Genomic DNA, 15,895 nt, shown 5'->3' on the forward strand with positions numbered 1-15,895 from the left:
AGGGCTTCAACTGTCAGAAGCTCTGAATGGGGCACAGCACATCATGGTTAGCCAATAGAGGTTCCAGCTCTGGGTTGGGGAAATTTCTGGAGATTTTGGGAGTGGGGCCTGGAGACAGCAGGGTTTGGGGAGGGGAGGGACCTCAGTGGGATATAAAGCCACTAAGTCCACCCTCCAAAGCAGCCATTGTCTCCAGGGGAACTGATCTCCAGGGGAACTGACCTCTGTAATCTGGAGACCAGTTGTAATACCGGGAGATCTCCAGCCACCCCCCGGAGACTGGCAACCCTATTAACCAACCCTATTAACAAAGTTCCTCACCAGAACTTTTGTGCGCACATGCTGAGACTGTGAAAGTGAGAACCTGGTTTGGTTCTCCACTCCTACACATAAGCGGTGGACACTAATCTGGTGAACTGGGTTGGCTTCCCCACTCTGACACACAAAGCCAGCTGGGTGACCTTGGGCTAGTCACAGCTCTCTTAGAGCTCTCTCAGCTCCACCTACCTCACAGGGTGTCTGTTGTGGGGAAGGGAAGGTGATTGTCAGCCGGTTTGAGTCTTCCTTAAGTGGTAGAGAAAGTCGGCATATAAAAACCAACTCTTCTTCTCCTCCTTGCTCAGTGCCTTCGTGGCAGGAACAAGGTTTGAATCTGAGCTGGGAGCTGGGAGGTCTTGCTCCCCGGGTCATTCGGCTGCACCGTCATCCTCCTTTAAAGCTAGCGGGATGGAAGTTCTCCATTAACAAAGAAGTTAGAGTTCAGGCCCTCCCTCCCTCCAACTTTCCACAAAGAAAGACAGGACCTGGCATTAAGGTTGCCCGCTCCAGCCTGGGGAGTTCCGGGAGAGTTGGGGGCAGTGCCTTTGGAGGGGAGAATTTTGCTGGGGGATTTCACCTAAAATCTCTGGTACACTGTTGAGTTGGTCTTTTGAAGGTGCCATTTTTTTCCCAGGGGAACTGATCTCTGTAGTCTAGAGATCAGTTCCCATTCCAGAAGAATTCTAGGCCTCGTCTGGAGGTGGGCAATCCTAGCTGCAGTCGGAAAAGGCTTGTCTGATGGGCAGTTAGAGACAGAGCTCAGCTGTTAAATGGTTAAAAACAAATATGCTTCTTTACGCAAGAATTGATTACAACGTGGAATTCACTGCCAGAGGATGTAATGATGGCCACAGTCATAGATAGCTTTAGAACAGGGGTGGGGAACCTCAGGCCCGGGGGCCATATGCGGCCCCTGAGGACATTTTTTGTGGCCCTCAGGAGCTCCGGGGCCCTGCTGCAGAGGCGGGGCGCAGGGTGGCCCTCCCAGAGAGTGTTCATGGCGCCATGGCTTACAGCGGTGCTGCGGCACCCTTTGGACCTCCTCTCGCCGACTGTCGGCTGTTGAGCAGCGAGAGGGAGGGGGAAAGAGGCTGGCGGCTCCCAGCGGCAGAGCATGCATGCAGGACCCGATCGGGCTTCGGGGGGGGGCCTTTTGTGGACTCTGGGGAGGAGAGGGCATGGAGACTGGGGCCCGGTCGCGCGGGGCTCTGTGCGCCGCCGGGTGTGTGTGTGGGCAGGGGAGGCTGGGGCCCGGTCGCACGGGGCCAGCGTGCGCTGGTGTGTGTGTGTGTGTGGGGGGGAAGACTTTTCTCTCTTTTCTTTTTTTTTCTGTCACTCTTTCTCCTTTCTCTCCCTCTCTTTCTCCCTCTTTTTCTGTCTCTGTCTTTGTCTCCCTCCGTCCTTTTCTTTTTCTCCCTCCGTCCTTTTCTTTCTTTCTCCCTCTCTCTCCATTTCTTTCTCCCTTTCTCTCTCCCTCCCTTTTCCTCTTTCTGTTTTCCTTCCTCCCTTTCCGATCAACTGTGGGCTGCTCCTCCCTGGCACCTCGTTTGCTCGGGCCCACTGCTGGCTGCCCGTCCGCCTGGGAGGGGGGAGTGGGGGCACCCCGCAGGCCTTCTCTGTGTGGCCTCCCCTGGGGTTGCCAACCTCCAGGTGGTGGCTGGAGACCTGGCAACCCTTGCCTCTTCCCCTCCCACCGGGAGATCTACACCTGGTATGGCCCCTGAATGATGTCATAAATGTGCAAATGGCCCTTGGCAGGAAAAAGGTTCCCCACCCCTGCTTTAGAAGGAGACTAGATGATGGCCACAGTCCTAGATAGCTTTAGAAGGAGACTAGATGATGGCCACAGTCCTAGATAGCTTTAGAAGGAGACTAGATGATGGCCACAGTCCTAGATAGCTTTAGAAGGAGACTAGATGATGGCCACAGTCCTAGATAGCTTTAGAAGGAGACTAGATGATGGCCACAGTCCTAAATAGCTTTAGAAGGAGACTAGATGATGGCCACAGTCCTAGATAGCTTTAGAAGGAGACTAGATGATGGCCACAGTCCTAGATAGCTTTAGAAGGAGACTAGATGATGGCCACAGTCCTAGATAGCTTTAGAAGGAGACTAGATGATGGCCACAGTCCTAGATAGCTTTAGAAGGAGACTAGATGATGGCCACAGTCCTAGATAGCTTTAGAAGGAGGCTAGATGATGAGTAGATGGAAGACCTATTTAGAGTGGAAATCAATGGAAGGAAGAAAAGACATTCGGTGGAAGATTCAGACTTTGTGCCCGTGGCCGGGGTTAAGAGACTAAAAATTATAAGGAGAAGGAGTGGGGTTAGGGAGGGGGATTGGTGGGATGGAAGGGAGTAAGAAAAGAATACAGTATACAAACAATGTATGTAGAAAAAGAAATATATATTTGAAACTTGTATAAAAAGAAATAATAATAATAAAAAAGGAGACTAGATGGATTCATGGAGGACAGGGTCTATCGGTGGCCACTAGCCATGGTGACTCAAGGGAACTTCCACATTCGGAGGCAGTCAACCTCTGAATCGTGCTAGGAGACAACATCAGGGGAAGGCCTCGGCCTCTATGGACCTCCAGGGGAACTGATTGGCTGTGGGGTGAAACAGGATGTTGGCCTACATGGACCACAAGTCTGATCCAGCAGGGCCCTTCTTGTGTTCTTAATCAGGCTGGGACTGAAGAAGCTACTTCAGGTGAATTGTACACATCAACAACAGGCAGAAAGTGTGTTCTCGTTCGGACGTACACTGCATATCTTGAGAAACTCACTGCCGTAAGATACAGTAGTTACTCTAGCTTAGATGGTTTTAAGAAGAAGAAGAGTTGGTTTTTATATGCCGACTTTCTCTACCACTTAAGAAAGAATCAAACCACCTTACAATCGCCTTCCCCTCCCCACAACAGACACCCTGTGAGGTCGGTGGGGCTGAGAGAGCTCTAAGAGAGCTGTGACTAGCCCAAGGTCATCCAGCTGGCTTCAAATGGAGGAGTGGGGAATCAAACCTGGTTCTCCAGATTAGAGTCCACCGCTCCAAACCACTGCTCTTAACCGCTACACCACTCTGGCTCTCTTAAGAGCAGATTAGACAGTTTCATGGAGTGGTCATGGAAGATCTTACCTTGAAATAAATATTGTTAGTCTTGAAAGTACCGCTGGACTTTTGTTTGCTTGAGCTGTCACAGACAAACTTGGATATCCCTTTGCTTATCAGTGGGGTTGCCAGGTGGCTTGGAATAGCAGGCAATTGCCAATCCATTGGCTGGCTCGTGGCCGCGCACGTGATCCTTGCTGTGAGCAACACGACCCCATGACTTCCGCGTTACTTCCGAAAGCGCCGCAGCATGACGGGACGATTTACCACTCAAACCCCCATTTAAGTGGTAAATTTTCCCTTTGCGTTGCGGCGCTTCCGGAAATAAACCAAAAGTGCGTCGCTCGCAGCTGCACGCGTGCGACCTCCACCACCTTAAAAATCTCCCTCCGGAGGAGAGGGGGGACCTGGCAACCCTTCTCATCAGTCAAGGAGAGCCCTGATGGTTGAATGGAACCTCCATATTCAGAAGCAGCGGAGTACCAGTCATTGGAGGCCCACAGCAGTGCCCTTCTGGTAGGCCTTTAGAGAGCATCAGTTATTGGATTTTTACCAAATGATGGGAGAGAGGGGAGGTGTGGGGAAATAACAAATGAGTTTTTACTTTGCTTATTAATGCAAAGAACTTATAGATCTATCCTTTTTTGGGGAATTATTATGTAACCTATTAGCATTTTTAATTCTTTTAATTTTAATTGATAATATTGGCAATTAGGTTATATAAGACAATGGGTATATAAAGGACATTAGGAATAAATAGAAAATTATAAATAATTATATACTAGTCCGGTAAGAATAGATAATATTTAATATAAAGGAGTGACTAGATTATGAATAGGTTAGAGGAAGCTGGGGGGCGGGGAGTCCAAATTATTTGATGTATTTAACATTGAAGGTATACATTAAGCTATATATTGCTACTCACTAACATATGGACAGATAAGCTTTATGAAATACTGAATAAGATGGATTGTGTTATTATGGAAAAATAATAAAAAGTAATTTAAAAAAAAAGGTATTGGATTTTTACCACGACGATACTCCCATTTAGTGACAACTGCCTTCCACCTGTGGTTAACCAGCAATCACGTTGACGTGTAAACTTGTCAGATAACGACAGAAATTGTTTCTGGACACAGACTGATTTTTCTATAATCGATTGCTCCACGTCTGCCTCCTGGTGCGGAGACTGCCTCTCCCCCTGTAGTAGCTTAGGGCGCCGTGATGCAGGCAGGGGTTGACAGTGCCACTGAGAGGTTGTGGCATCCTGCCTAGGGCTGCCCCCAATCAGCTGGCTGGCCGCGGGACTTACCTGCAAGGGGGAATCTCACCTGGTGCACGCCAGAAGTGATGGCATCGCATTGCCAGCAACAGGTGACACTGGAATTTGGGCAAAAACTATGGTAAAAACCACTTCTGCCATAGTTTTTTTTTTTTTTACCAAATATCAGAGCATCCATGTCTTCAGCAATGCGATGGCGTCACCTCTGACCCGCACCGGAAGCGATGTGGCTAGTGAGGTTGCTGTGACACTGGGCGAGGCCTCACCCCGCTGCTGGTAAGTTCCCCCAGCCAGTTACTGGGGGTGGGGGCTGGCATCCTCAAGCTGGGAGGTGCTGACGGTGTACCTCCAAGACAAGGTGCAGGTAGACAGGAATGCCAGCAGCCTTCAGTCTAGGTTCTGAGGAATCCTGGGGTTCTCTTTCAGCTTCCCTCTGGGTAGGGTTGCCAACCTCCAGGTTGATCCAACATGATGTAACTGAAGGTACCTGTTGTGATCATGCTCAACCATGAGAATATGAATGGAATATAAACCTTGAAGCTGCACAGACAGCCTGCTGGAGCTACATTGACAGCAAACAGCACAACGACACCTAAAGAAAGAAACAAAAGACAAAGAAGAAGATTGTTTAATTTACTTTGAACATTGATACTAACCAAGTGACTGTGATTATTATACTCGCCAACTGAAGATATTCCTTTTGAAACAGGACTTATACCAGATGCCTGTCTTGTTTTGCTATAATTTTATCTTTATAAGCACTGTGGTGTCTTACATTTCAAAGAAAAAATATTTCAGTTCTTTGCAACCCTGTGAAGTAACAGGGTTGAATATATTAGTATTTTCTGGTAGGATTACCAGTTATTTTGTGAAACAATATACTTTACTTTAGACACTGTTCCACTGTGTATGTTTTATTTTTTGCCATAGTGGCTGTCTACATTTGAGTAACCTCCAGGTACTAGCTGGAGATCCCTGCTAGTTCAACTGATCTCCAGCCGACAGAGATCAGTTCACCTGGAGAAAATGGCCTCTTTGGTAATTGGACTCTATGGCATGGAAGTCCCTCCCCTCCCCAAACCCCGCCCTCTTCTGGCGCCGCCCCAAAAACCTCCCACCGGTGGCAAAGAGGGACCTGGCAACCTGCCCATCCCAGCTGGGACATCTCGGCTGCAGGTTCCAGCCCTGGCATGTCTTTCGTGGTCTAAGAGGCGTGTGTTTTTTCCTTTTTCCTTCCAAGCTCCCATGACCCACAGGTCTTGAGCAGTTAATAGGGAGGGTTTTTGTTTGTTTGTTTCTATTTCTTTAAGGAAAGTCTAGTGGAGAGATACTTGGCCACCGCCGATGTTACTCTTGGATCTCTATCCACCAGCAAAAAGGGAACTATTTTATCATCCGTTATGGTGGCAGGTAATTTCATTAAAATAGGAGTGATCCATTGATCAGGTTGGAGTTTGAAGTGGGGTCACTCCAGCATCACGTGAGAAAGCGTATCAGTTTTCTTCATATTATATGAGCAAAGTACATTTCCTAATCTTCCATTTAGCACTGCTGAAGGCACGGCATTCAGACGAGCAAGCATAAAGGCTCTTTGGAAACCCGGGGCTGTTAAATTACTGAAATATGGTGGCGGAGGAAGGATACCTAAGAACTGAGTAGAGCACTCTTCGAGCACGCATTGTAGAGCTGGAATAATCCAATTTTTTTGTATTGCTCTTAATAACTGATATAGATTTCCTTTTCCCCATGCATAATAAAATATCCTTAGATAAGCCTAAAAGTGATATTATTTTATCAATTTCTTGCATCCATCGGGAGTGTGTGTCATTGTGGTATATGGGTGGATGGAATCTTCAGCTCCCTCCTACCCTGTAGAAGGAAAATGCAGAGGGGCTGTTTCTTGAGCTAGAAGGGGATGCGTTGGGGAGTGGATGCCACCTTTCCCCAGTGCTGCCAAACTTGAGAAGCTTGATTCCCAGCTGTTTGGGTATGGGATGTAGCTTACCTATGGGACCAAACAAAGATAAGGGCTCAATTTCTGCTGGTGGTCCCCAGCCCAAAGTCTGTCCGGCTGTCCTCGATCAGGGCCAGGGCTTTTTCTGCCCTGGCTCCTGCCTGGTAGAATAGTCCCTCTAGTGCAGTGGTTCCCAACCTTTTTTTGACCAGGGACCACTAGGACTTTTTTGTTCGGTGCAGGGACCCCAAGGTTCAAAATAAAAATTCTGAGAATTTGAAAATAAACTTTAATCATAACTGTTAAACATTAAACTTAGAATAATATTTGAATATATATATTTATAATAGAAAACTTTTAATTGAAAATATTAATTTATTATGGGTTTATAACTTTGTTTCGCAGACCTTAATTTAGTTCTCGCGGACCCCTGGGGTCCATGGACCACCGGTTGGGAACAGTGCTCTAGTGAGACCAGGGCCCTGTGGGACCTCAAGGAGGGGCCGTGGCTCAGTGGTAGGGCCTCTGCTTGGCATGCAGAAGGTCCCAGGTTCAATCCCCAGCATCTCCAGTTAAAGGGACTAGGCAAGTAGGTGATCTGAAAGACCTCTGCCTGAGACCCTGGAGAGCCATGGAGAGGGGCCATGGCTCAATGGCAGAGCATCTGCTTGGCATGCAGAAGGTCCCAGGTTCAATCCCCAGCATCTCCAGTTAAAGGGACTAGGTACGTAGGTGATGTGAAAGACCCCTGCCTGAGACTCTGGAGAGCTGCTGCTGGTCTGAGTAGACAATACTTTGATGGACCAAGAGTCTGATTCAGTATAAGGCAGCTTCATGTGTTAGAGTGGACCTGAGGCAAGACCAAAAATTGGAATCCCCAAATGATGATATGTTTTATGTCTGTCGCTTGCCCAGTGCATTTTGATTATACAAATGTTTAGTGGCGGGTTTGCTGCTGCCCTTGTGATCATTGGGAGGGTTGGCTATTTTATCAATTTTTCTTGCCTTTGGGTCAAGTAGAGCAGCTTGCCAAAGCTTCTTTCTCCAAGGGATGTAATGTATTTTTAACTTTACAAGCTGCGTTTTGGGGACCACTTTGAGGCTCTGGCTCCCCCCGCCCCCCCCCCCCGTGTTTTTGCTTCTTTCTCCCGTTTGCTTTAACCAAACTTGAAATAGTACCACCGTTCCCCCACCTCCTTTTCTTTGAAAGGCTGCAAATTCCAGAAGTATTTTATGCCCAGGGTGTTTTTTTGGGGGGGGGAAGGGGGAGGAGAATTTCAAGCATTTGATGGAGAGCAAACAGCGGTGGGCTGGAGAGAGTAGGGACTGTGAACACTGATTAAAAATAGACCTGAATCATTCCATCTGACCGGGGAGGGGGGGGATCTTCAGAGCTCATACTTTGACCTTTCAGATCTGAAATCTGCTCAGGTAATTGGGACCCTCTCTGAGGCTAATCAAAGATTTTATTTTTTTCAAGCTGGCTGCAAAGCCTGCCGAGTTAAGAAAAAGAATTGCCGAATGATCTCCTCGCCCCTTGCATAGACGAGTCTCCTGTTTGTGCTTCTAATCTTTCCGTGGCAAAGAGATCTGAGTGTGACGGACAGGCATTCGGGGGACATGAAATCAGGATGGGTTTGCTAAAAGAGTCGGATCAGTAGGGCAGTTCATTCCCAACCGAATCCTGTGTATGGATGGCCAACCGTTTCTACTTTCATTACCGGATGTGGTGTTCTACTTAATGAACGTAGAAAATGAGCTAGGGTCCCTCTCTGGGGCTAATCAAGAACTAGGAAGACCCTAGTTCAGGGGTGTCAAACGTAAGGCCCGCAAGCAGGAGCCGGCCCCTTGAGAGCTCTTATCCAGCCCATACTAAACCTTCTGTTTCGTGCTGTCTAGAGGCATGATGTAAGACAGTTCTGAGCACCCCAAAGAATAATTGTTGCAAACTTCTGTTCTGCTTGTTCTGGGATTTATTCTGGGCATAAAGCCGTTTATTTGTTTCAAGGCTGAAAACTAAGTTGGCTAGATCAGTGGAAAAATGGGCATTTAAAGAAGAACCTCAAAGCAGAATACCAGGCCTGCTGCTGGAAAACATCCTAAACAGGGATTTAAAGTTAAAATCTGGCATTCTGCCTTCCCCCATTTTAACTGACTCTCAACATTCCCTAATTCCTGAAGCATTTTCAGTCCTGATCAAGCCATTTTGAGAGAAGGTTTTTCTGAAAGACGTGAGTCCCTCAAATATAGAAAAGCCCATGCCTTGTGTTTGTGGGTGGCCTGGCTTCTGCTGCTTTTGTGAACCTATGGAGGGGGTAAAGAGAGAATATTATGAGTTAATGCTGAGTGACTCATAGAATTCTGTGAAGACAGCAATTTGTTCATTGCAAATTAGAAGAGTTGGTTTTTATATGCCGATTTTCTCTGCCACTTAAGGCGGAATCAAACCAGCTTACAATCACCTTCCCTTCCCCTCCCCACAACAGGCACCCTGTGAGGTGGGTGGGGATGAGACAGCATGACTTGCCCAAGGTCACCCAGCTGGCTTCATATGGAGGAGTGGGGAAACAAATCCAGTTCACCAGATTAGCCTCCGCGGCTCATGTGGAGGAGTGATGAATCAAACCCGGTTCTCCAGATCAGAGTCCACCGCTCCAAACCACCACTCTTAACCACTACACCACGCTGTTTCAGGCAACCGAACAGATGATTGTATACATGGATATCACCAGATGGCCAATTCAGAAATTGAATACATAATCAGAAGTAGAAGATAGAGAAGCTCTATTCTCTCCGCTAAAACAAGACCAGGAGCTGATTGGGGTACAGACCGTGAATTGTTAATATCGAAAGCTGAAATAAAGCCAAAGGAAAACACCAAAACATTCTTAGTGTTAAAATACAATCTAAACAACATTCCTGAAGAGTTTAAAGACCATGTAAAGAACAGATTTAAGTTAAGTAAATGCGAACTGGAAGAACTATGGGTTGAAACAAGACATATTATCAAGGAAGTATGCACAAAGACTATTTTGTAGCCAAAAGAAATGGAACATTTTCATGGATGACTGATAAAACTCTTAACATTGCTAAAGATAGACGAGAAGCAAAAGTAAAAGGTGACCGAAATAGAATCAGGAGACTAAATGCAGAGTTCATTGACTGGTACATAACCAGTGTAAAGAAATAGAAGAGAACAACAACAAAGGAAGAACAAGAGATCTGTTCCACAAGATTGAAGAATTCAAGAGGAAATTTAAAGCATGGTTAGGCATGCTGAAAGATCAACATGGAAATACATTAACTGAACAGGACAAAATAAAGATAGGAACAAATAACTGAGGAATTATACAGAAGAGATTAAAGGATGACAGATTCCTTCCAAGAAGAATCTTTTGTAGAAGAACCCCCAGTTTTAGCAAGTGAAGTAGAAGCTGCACTGAGAGCAGTTGGAAGGAACAAATCACCAGGAATAGATGGGATATCAGTAGAGCTATTTTAAGCCACAGAAATGGAGACCATCAAACTTTAACAAAAAGATGCCAACAGATATGGAAAACAAAACAATGGCTCTCAGACCAGAAACACTCAGTCTGCACTCTAATTTTTTTGGGGGAAAAGGAGACATCAAAGACTGGAGCAACTATTGGACCATTGCGTTAATTTCTCATGCAAGTAAAGCGATGCTAAAAATCATACAACAAAGACTTGTTACCATGTATGGACAATGAAGAACGCTGACAGGAAGAAAGTTGCTTCATTTGAAATGTGACTAAGGAGAGTTTTACAGATACCATGATCAGCCAAAAAGACAAATAAGTAGGTTCTAGATCAAATCAAGCCTGAACTCTCCCTTTGAAGCTAAACTGACTAAACTGAGGCTATCATACTTTGTTCACATTATGAGGAGACAAGACTCACTGGAAAAGACAGTCATGTTAGGGAAAATTGAAAGCAGCAGGAAAAGAGGAAAACCCAACATGAGGTGGATTGACTCTTATCAGGGAAGCCACGGCCCTCTGTTTGCAAGACCTGTTAACGATAGGACATTTTGGAGGTCATTCGTTTATAGGGGTGCCATAAGTCACAAGTGACTTGACGGCACTTAACACACACACACAATGCTGATCGACCAATCCTTCCTATGCAGAGGTGATTCCCTGTAGGCTGTTATAGTTTCAGAGGGATAGCCATGTCGGTTTGTGGTAGAACAACTAGGTTCGAGTCTGGTAGAAACTTAGTAACCAACAATATTTTCAGGGTATAAAATTTCGAGAGACTGCTTGTGGCTGATTGTGTTCTGTGCTGCTGCTTGGGTAGGGTTGCCAACCTCCAGATAGGGCCTGGAGATCTCCCAGAATTATAAGTGATCTCCAGACTGCAGAGATTGGTTTCCCTGGAGAAAACGGCTGCTTTGGAGGATGATCTGTAAGTCCTTCCCCTCTCCCAAGTCCCACCCTCCCCAGGCTCCACCACCAAGTCTCCAGGAATTTCCCAAGCTGCAGTTAGCAGCCCTGTGCTTACGGGTTAAAGTTATCTTAAGAAAGACAGAAGACCACTGTTGGTGAATACAGGCTGGTATGATCCAAGTACATTTTGTTTCTTGTGGAAGTCTGTGGATTTATTGCATACCTGGATTTATATCGCTGGTCTGTTCGAGGCTAGAAGTCAAAGCAACCGTTCTTTTGGAAGTGCTGGGGTAGATCCCTTCCCATTAGCAGCGGAGAAATATTCTTAGCTTTTTGGATGGGAAAATTCAAAACCAATCCTCCTTCTTTCCTTGGGCTTCTTTGAGAAAGGGAGGGGGAGAGAAAATTGTTAAGCCAAGGAGCTGCTGTTTCCCATCGTCCGGTTTACTCTGTCCTGCTTGTAACGTATTTCTGAAAGAGTGGGTGGGCCTTTCAGAACCCTGTGCGGGACATGGAAATTTTCCTAGCCAGAACTTTAATGCAAACCAACTGTTGTTTGAAAAGCATCGGGGAGGGGGAGGCTGGCTAGGTCCTTCTTCACTCCTGCATCTGAGTATTGCAGAGTTGGTTTTACAAATCTGGAACCCTGGCCCTTAAAACAAGGTGGGGTTTTGTTGGGGAGCCGGCGAGAGCTCAAAAGGTGTCTGGCAGCTGTAGGGTTGCCAGGTCCCTCTTTGCTACCGGTGGGGTTTTTTTGGGGTGGAGCCTGAGGAGGGCGGGGTTTGGGGAGGGACTTCATTGCCATAGAGTCCAATTGCCAAAGCGGCCATGTTCTCCAGGGGAACTGATCTCTATCGGCTGGAGAACAGTTGTAACAGCAGGAGATCTCCTGCTAGAACCTGGAGGTTGGCAACCCTTTGGGTGACACAGGTGTGGGTGACATGGGTGAGCTGAATTTTCAGGAAGGAGGAGGTGTCCCGACCTTTTGGGAGGCTCCTGAGTTTCTTTTCGGGGCAAGTTCTGTATAAAAAGGTCGGGAAGTCTGGCATGTGCACGGCACGGGTAAGGTGTGTCCCAAGCACTGCAAAAAAGCCGGCGGCCAGTTTTTCTTCCCGCTCAACTACCTGGTGCAACTGAGGAGCCTCTCTCCTCTTTAACCAAGCTTTAACCCTCTTTCTTGGTTTTCTCTTCGTACCCTGCCCAGGTCTTCCCCTCCTCCATTCCCACCTTCTTCTGATGTTCTCCTTGGCTAGGGTTGCCAGGTCCCTCTTCGCCACAGTTTTTGGGGTTTGGGGGAGGAGAGGGACTTCAATGCCATAAAGTCCAATTGCCAAAGCGGCCCTTTTCTCCAGGGGAACTGATCTCTTATCGCCTGGAGATTAGTTGTAATAGCAGGAGATCTCCAGCTATTACCTGGAGGCTGCAATCCAAAAACAGGCACCTCCGTGCTAGTACCATAGGTTAGGAAAAATTGCACAGGAGTCTTCAAGTACAAAAGTATCAAAATGCTTATTGGTGTTTAAACATATAACATCTACAGAACACAGTGGGATACATACACATAAATCTTAGAGAATATATACAATATATACACTTCAACAAGTCCATGGATGGTACAATATTCCCCAAAAGATGCCGATTCGGCTACACTTTGAAGAGTATCCTACGTGGAACTGAATACTGTGTGTGATATATGATTGATTATTTCATAACTGAAAATGGAACTTTAAATGGGGCTGAAGAAAAGAATCTGAAACGGCCGTTCCCCCATCTTTCCCCCCCCAAAAAAAGGCATCTTTGGGGGAATATTGTAGCATTCATGGACTTGTTGAAGATCAATTAAGAGAGATATACCCAGAAGATTTCAACACCAATTTGAATTGAATTGCATAGAGACTGCATCAAACTTACACGTGTATATATTGTATATATTCTCTAAGATTTATGTTTATGTATCCCACTGTGTTCTGTAAATGTTATATGTTTAAACACACCAATAAGCATTTTGATACTTTTGTACTTGAAGACTCCTGTGCAATTACCTGGAGGCTGGCAACCCTATCCTTAGTGCATCCTCTGTTCTACCGACTGCGGGCCTCGAACGCTCTTGTTGGTTTCCAGAATTATTCGCTTCAGGGCTGTCTCCAAAGGGCAACAAGGTGGGGCATTTCCGCCCCCACCCCCGGCTAGCAAAGGACCCGTCACCCACCCGACAGTATTGCCGGTCTCACTTTGCGTGGAACAAGGAGGTCAAAAGGGAGAGAGAATTAATAGGGGGCCTGGCCTGCATGCGCCTTGCTAACCCCCCCCCCCCCAAAGCCTGCTACCTGCAGCGCTAAAGTCGTGGCCAGCAGTATCCGGGGACTGTATTGAATCTTTTTGGACCAGGTGGTGTTCTATGGTACCAGCCTTACTGATTTTTTTTATTTTTATTTTTTGCTTGCCTTGCAGTCTTTCCAAGGAAGCCAAGGGCGGGCGTACCTCTTCAATTCAGTGTGAGTGTGTGTTTTTTGGTGGTTTTGGGTTTTTTTTGGTAAAACGTCTCGGTAGCTTTTCCGTTACCAAGGTTGTGGGGTTGTGCATTTCCTGCCTTTCCCCTTTCCTTCCAAACCAGTGCAATTCCAGAGCTCAAGTTACTTGACGTGAAATACCGTGTTCTCCAACCTGGATAAATGTTGCCAAGTAAAACTCACTTTACACGTTTTATGCAAAATAATAGTTTCAAATTCTCCTTGTGAGGGAGGAAGTGCAAGTAGCCAATTCTGGATACTGAAACTGACCCCCCCACCCCCGGTGCAATGGAAATCTTGTGTAGTTTGTCCTCTGACTTCACCAACTGTTGCCCATATGCTTTCAACTGTCAGTAATATTATTTTTACTTGCAGTCTTATGGACTAGAATCTTGATTTTTAAAAAATGAGGGCTCATATTCTCCTGTCTTGGTGCCCTTTCTCCATGTATGCAAGCCCTGGGAATACCCTGGAGAAAAACAGAGCAACTGAATACATAAAATGCTGCACTGTACCCATCCCCATACCTGATACTGGAGCACGGCTTCCAGATTTACTGATAAAACCCCTGAGATCAAATTGCTGGGGATTCACTATCAGTATTCATGGGCAATCAAAATTATTAGGCTAGAAAGCCAAAAACATGGCACCTGTATAGTCCAAAGTATCCTGATACTTAGACATGCTCGTATTCAAAGATGCATGTACACTTAATCAGATGGACTTTGGAGCATATGATAAAATTCAAGAACAGTTTTCTGATGAGTATAGTGTTGAGATTGCCATGGGAATGAGATCTGGAAGCCTGACTTCCCCTCTGGATCAGATAAAAAGGCCTTAGTCCCACAGTGGCTATGTAGGTACTCCTCGAAGATCTGCAAGTAGGACGTAGAAGCCAAAGTCATCCCTTGAATGTGGAGGTACACTGCCTCTGAGCCTGGCGGTTCTACTTAGCCATTAGGGCTCATAGTCATTCATCAATAGACTTTTCCCCCAAGAGTTTGTCTAATCCCCTTTTAAAGTTACATTCTATCACCCCATCTTGCGGCAATTAGTTCTATTGGGTAATTTGTGTCTTGGGTAAAGAACTTACTGTAGCCTGTCTTGGGTCAACTATCTACTTTCTTAGATACACTCCCCTTTCAAAGTTCCAGTATTAGGGAGCAGAAGAAAAATAATCTCCAGTTTCACCACACTATTCATCATTTTACAAAGCTCTCGTGTTTCTCCCCCTCCTCCCACAGTTGTCCTTTTTTCCCATCTAAAAAGCCCCAAACTCTTTAGCCTGTCCTCATAGGGAAGGTGCTTGGCCATTTTGCTTTTGTACTTTTTTGTAGATCTGCAAATATCCCTTTGGAACTAAGTCGCCTCTTTCTTATCTCCCCCCCCCCCCAAATCCTGCTAATTTGCAGAGTTAATGTGGGTTGCGGCCCTGCAGAGGAACGGGTTCTGCTAACAGGTCTACATGCGGTTGCCGACATTTACTGTGAAAACTGCAAAACCACGCTGGGCTGGAAATACGTGAGTATCCACATTTTCTTGTTTTGTTCCCCACCCCCCGGGGGGGTAGCTGGGAAGGGGCTAGGGCTAGATCTCATTTTCTCTCCTCGTCCAAGTGATGGAAAACCGTTTTTGAACTGGCTAAAGAGCACTAACGCTTAGATGGAATGTAAACGTTTTCAATATTTTTAAAAAGAAATAATTGTGATACCTCCATAAAGAGAAGTGAAAACCGGGGAGATGTGAATTCAAATCCCTCAGCCTAGCCTACCACACAGGGCTGTTGTGATGATAAAATGGGAGAAGTATGTGCATCTCTCTGCAAACTTTGGAAGAATGAGGAATGAAAGTGTCAAATACATTAGTCAGAAAGGCCTGTTCTTAGAATATATTTCTTGGTTCTCCCTAAAAGTGAGAAACAGCTGCCCATTTACGTTGCCCAAAAAAAAAGTGACTAAGAATAATAGCGTTCAGACTTTCCCCCCCAGAAAACCTTCAGGAAACTCTTTTCCTGTCAACTTGTCTGCTGAGTATGCCTTTACCATGGCGTAGTTGCTCAGTGCAGAGGATTCTGGGGCATGTTTTTTTGAGTGCATGCTCCGTGCACGCTGACCACTAGCCAGGCCTCTTGGCCTAACACGCTCTCCCCACTGTGCATACAGGGACCCTGCTTTTATATACACCTAGGGCTCCCTGTCAATATGTGTTGCGAGACAGATCAGTAGAGGAGAAGAAGAGCTGTTTTTTTGTATGCTGACTTTCTCTACCACTTAAGGAAGAATCAAACCGGCTTATAACCACCTTCCC

General features: G+C 46.1%; 1 protein-coding gene across 1 annotated transcript in view; it reads left to right on the forward strand.

The window, feature by feature from the left end:
- The window catches only part of YPEL2 (yippee like 2), a 50,649-nt gene that overhangs the window by 29,598 nt on the left and 5,156 nt on the right, over window positions 1-15,895 (forward strand). Inside the window, exons 5-6 of the mRNA XM_056865029.1 lie at window positions 13,530-13,573; window positions 15,001-15,109. Of these exons, the coding sequence (XP_056721007.1) occupies window positions 13,530-13,573; window positions 15,001-15,109 (153 nt within the window). The remainder of the gene's footprint in view (window positions 1-13,529; window positions 13,574-15,000; window positions 15,110-15,895) is intronic.

The sequence above is a fragment of the Euleptes europaea genome, chromosome 19 (assembly GCF_029931775.1).
Source record: "Euleptes europaea isolate rEulEur1 chromosome 19, rEulEur1.hap1, whole genome shotgun sequence".
Taxonomy (NCBI): domain Eukaryota; kingdom Metazoa; phylum Chordata; class Lepidosauria; order Squamata; family Sphaerodactylidae; genus Euleptes; species Euleptes europaea.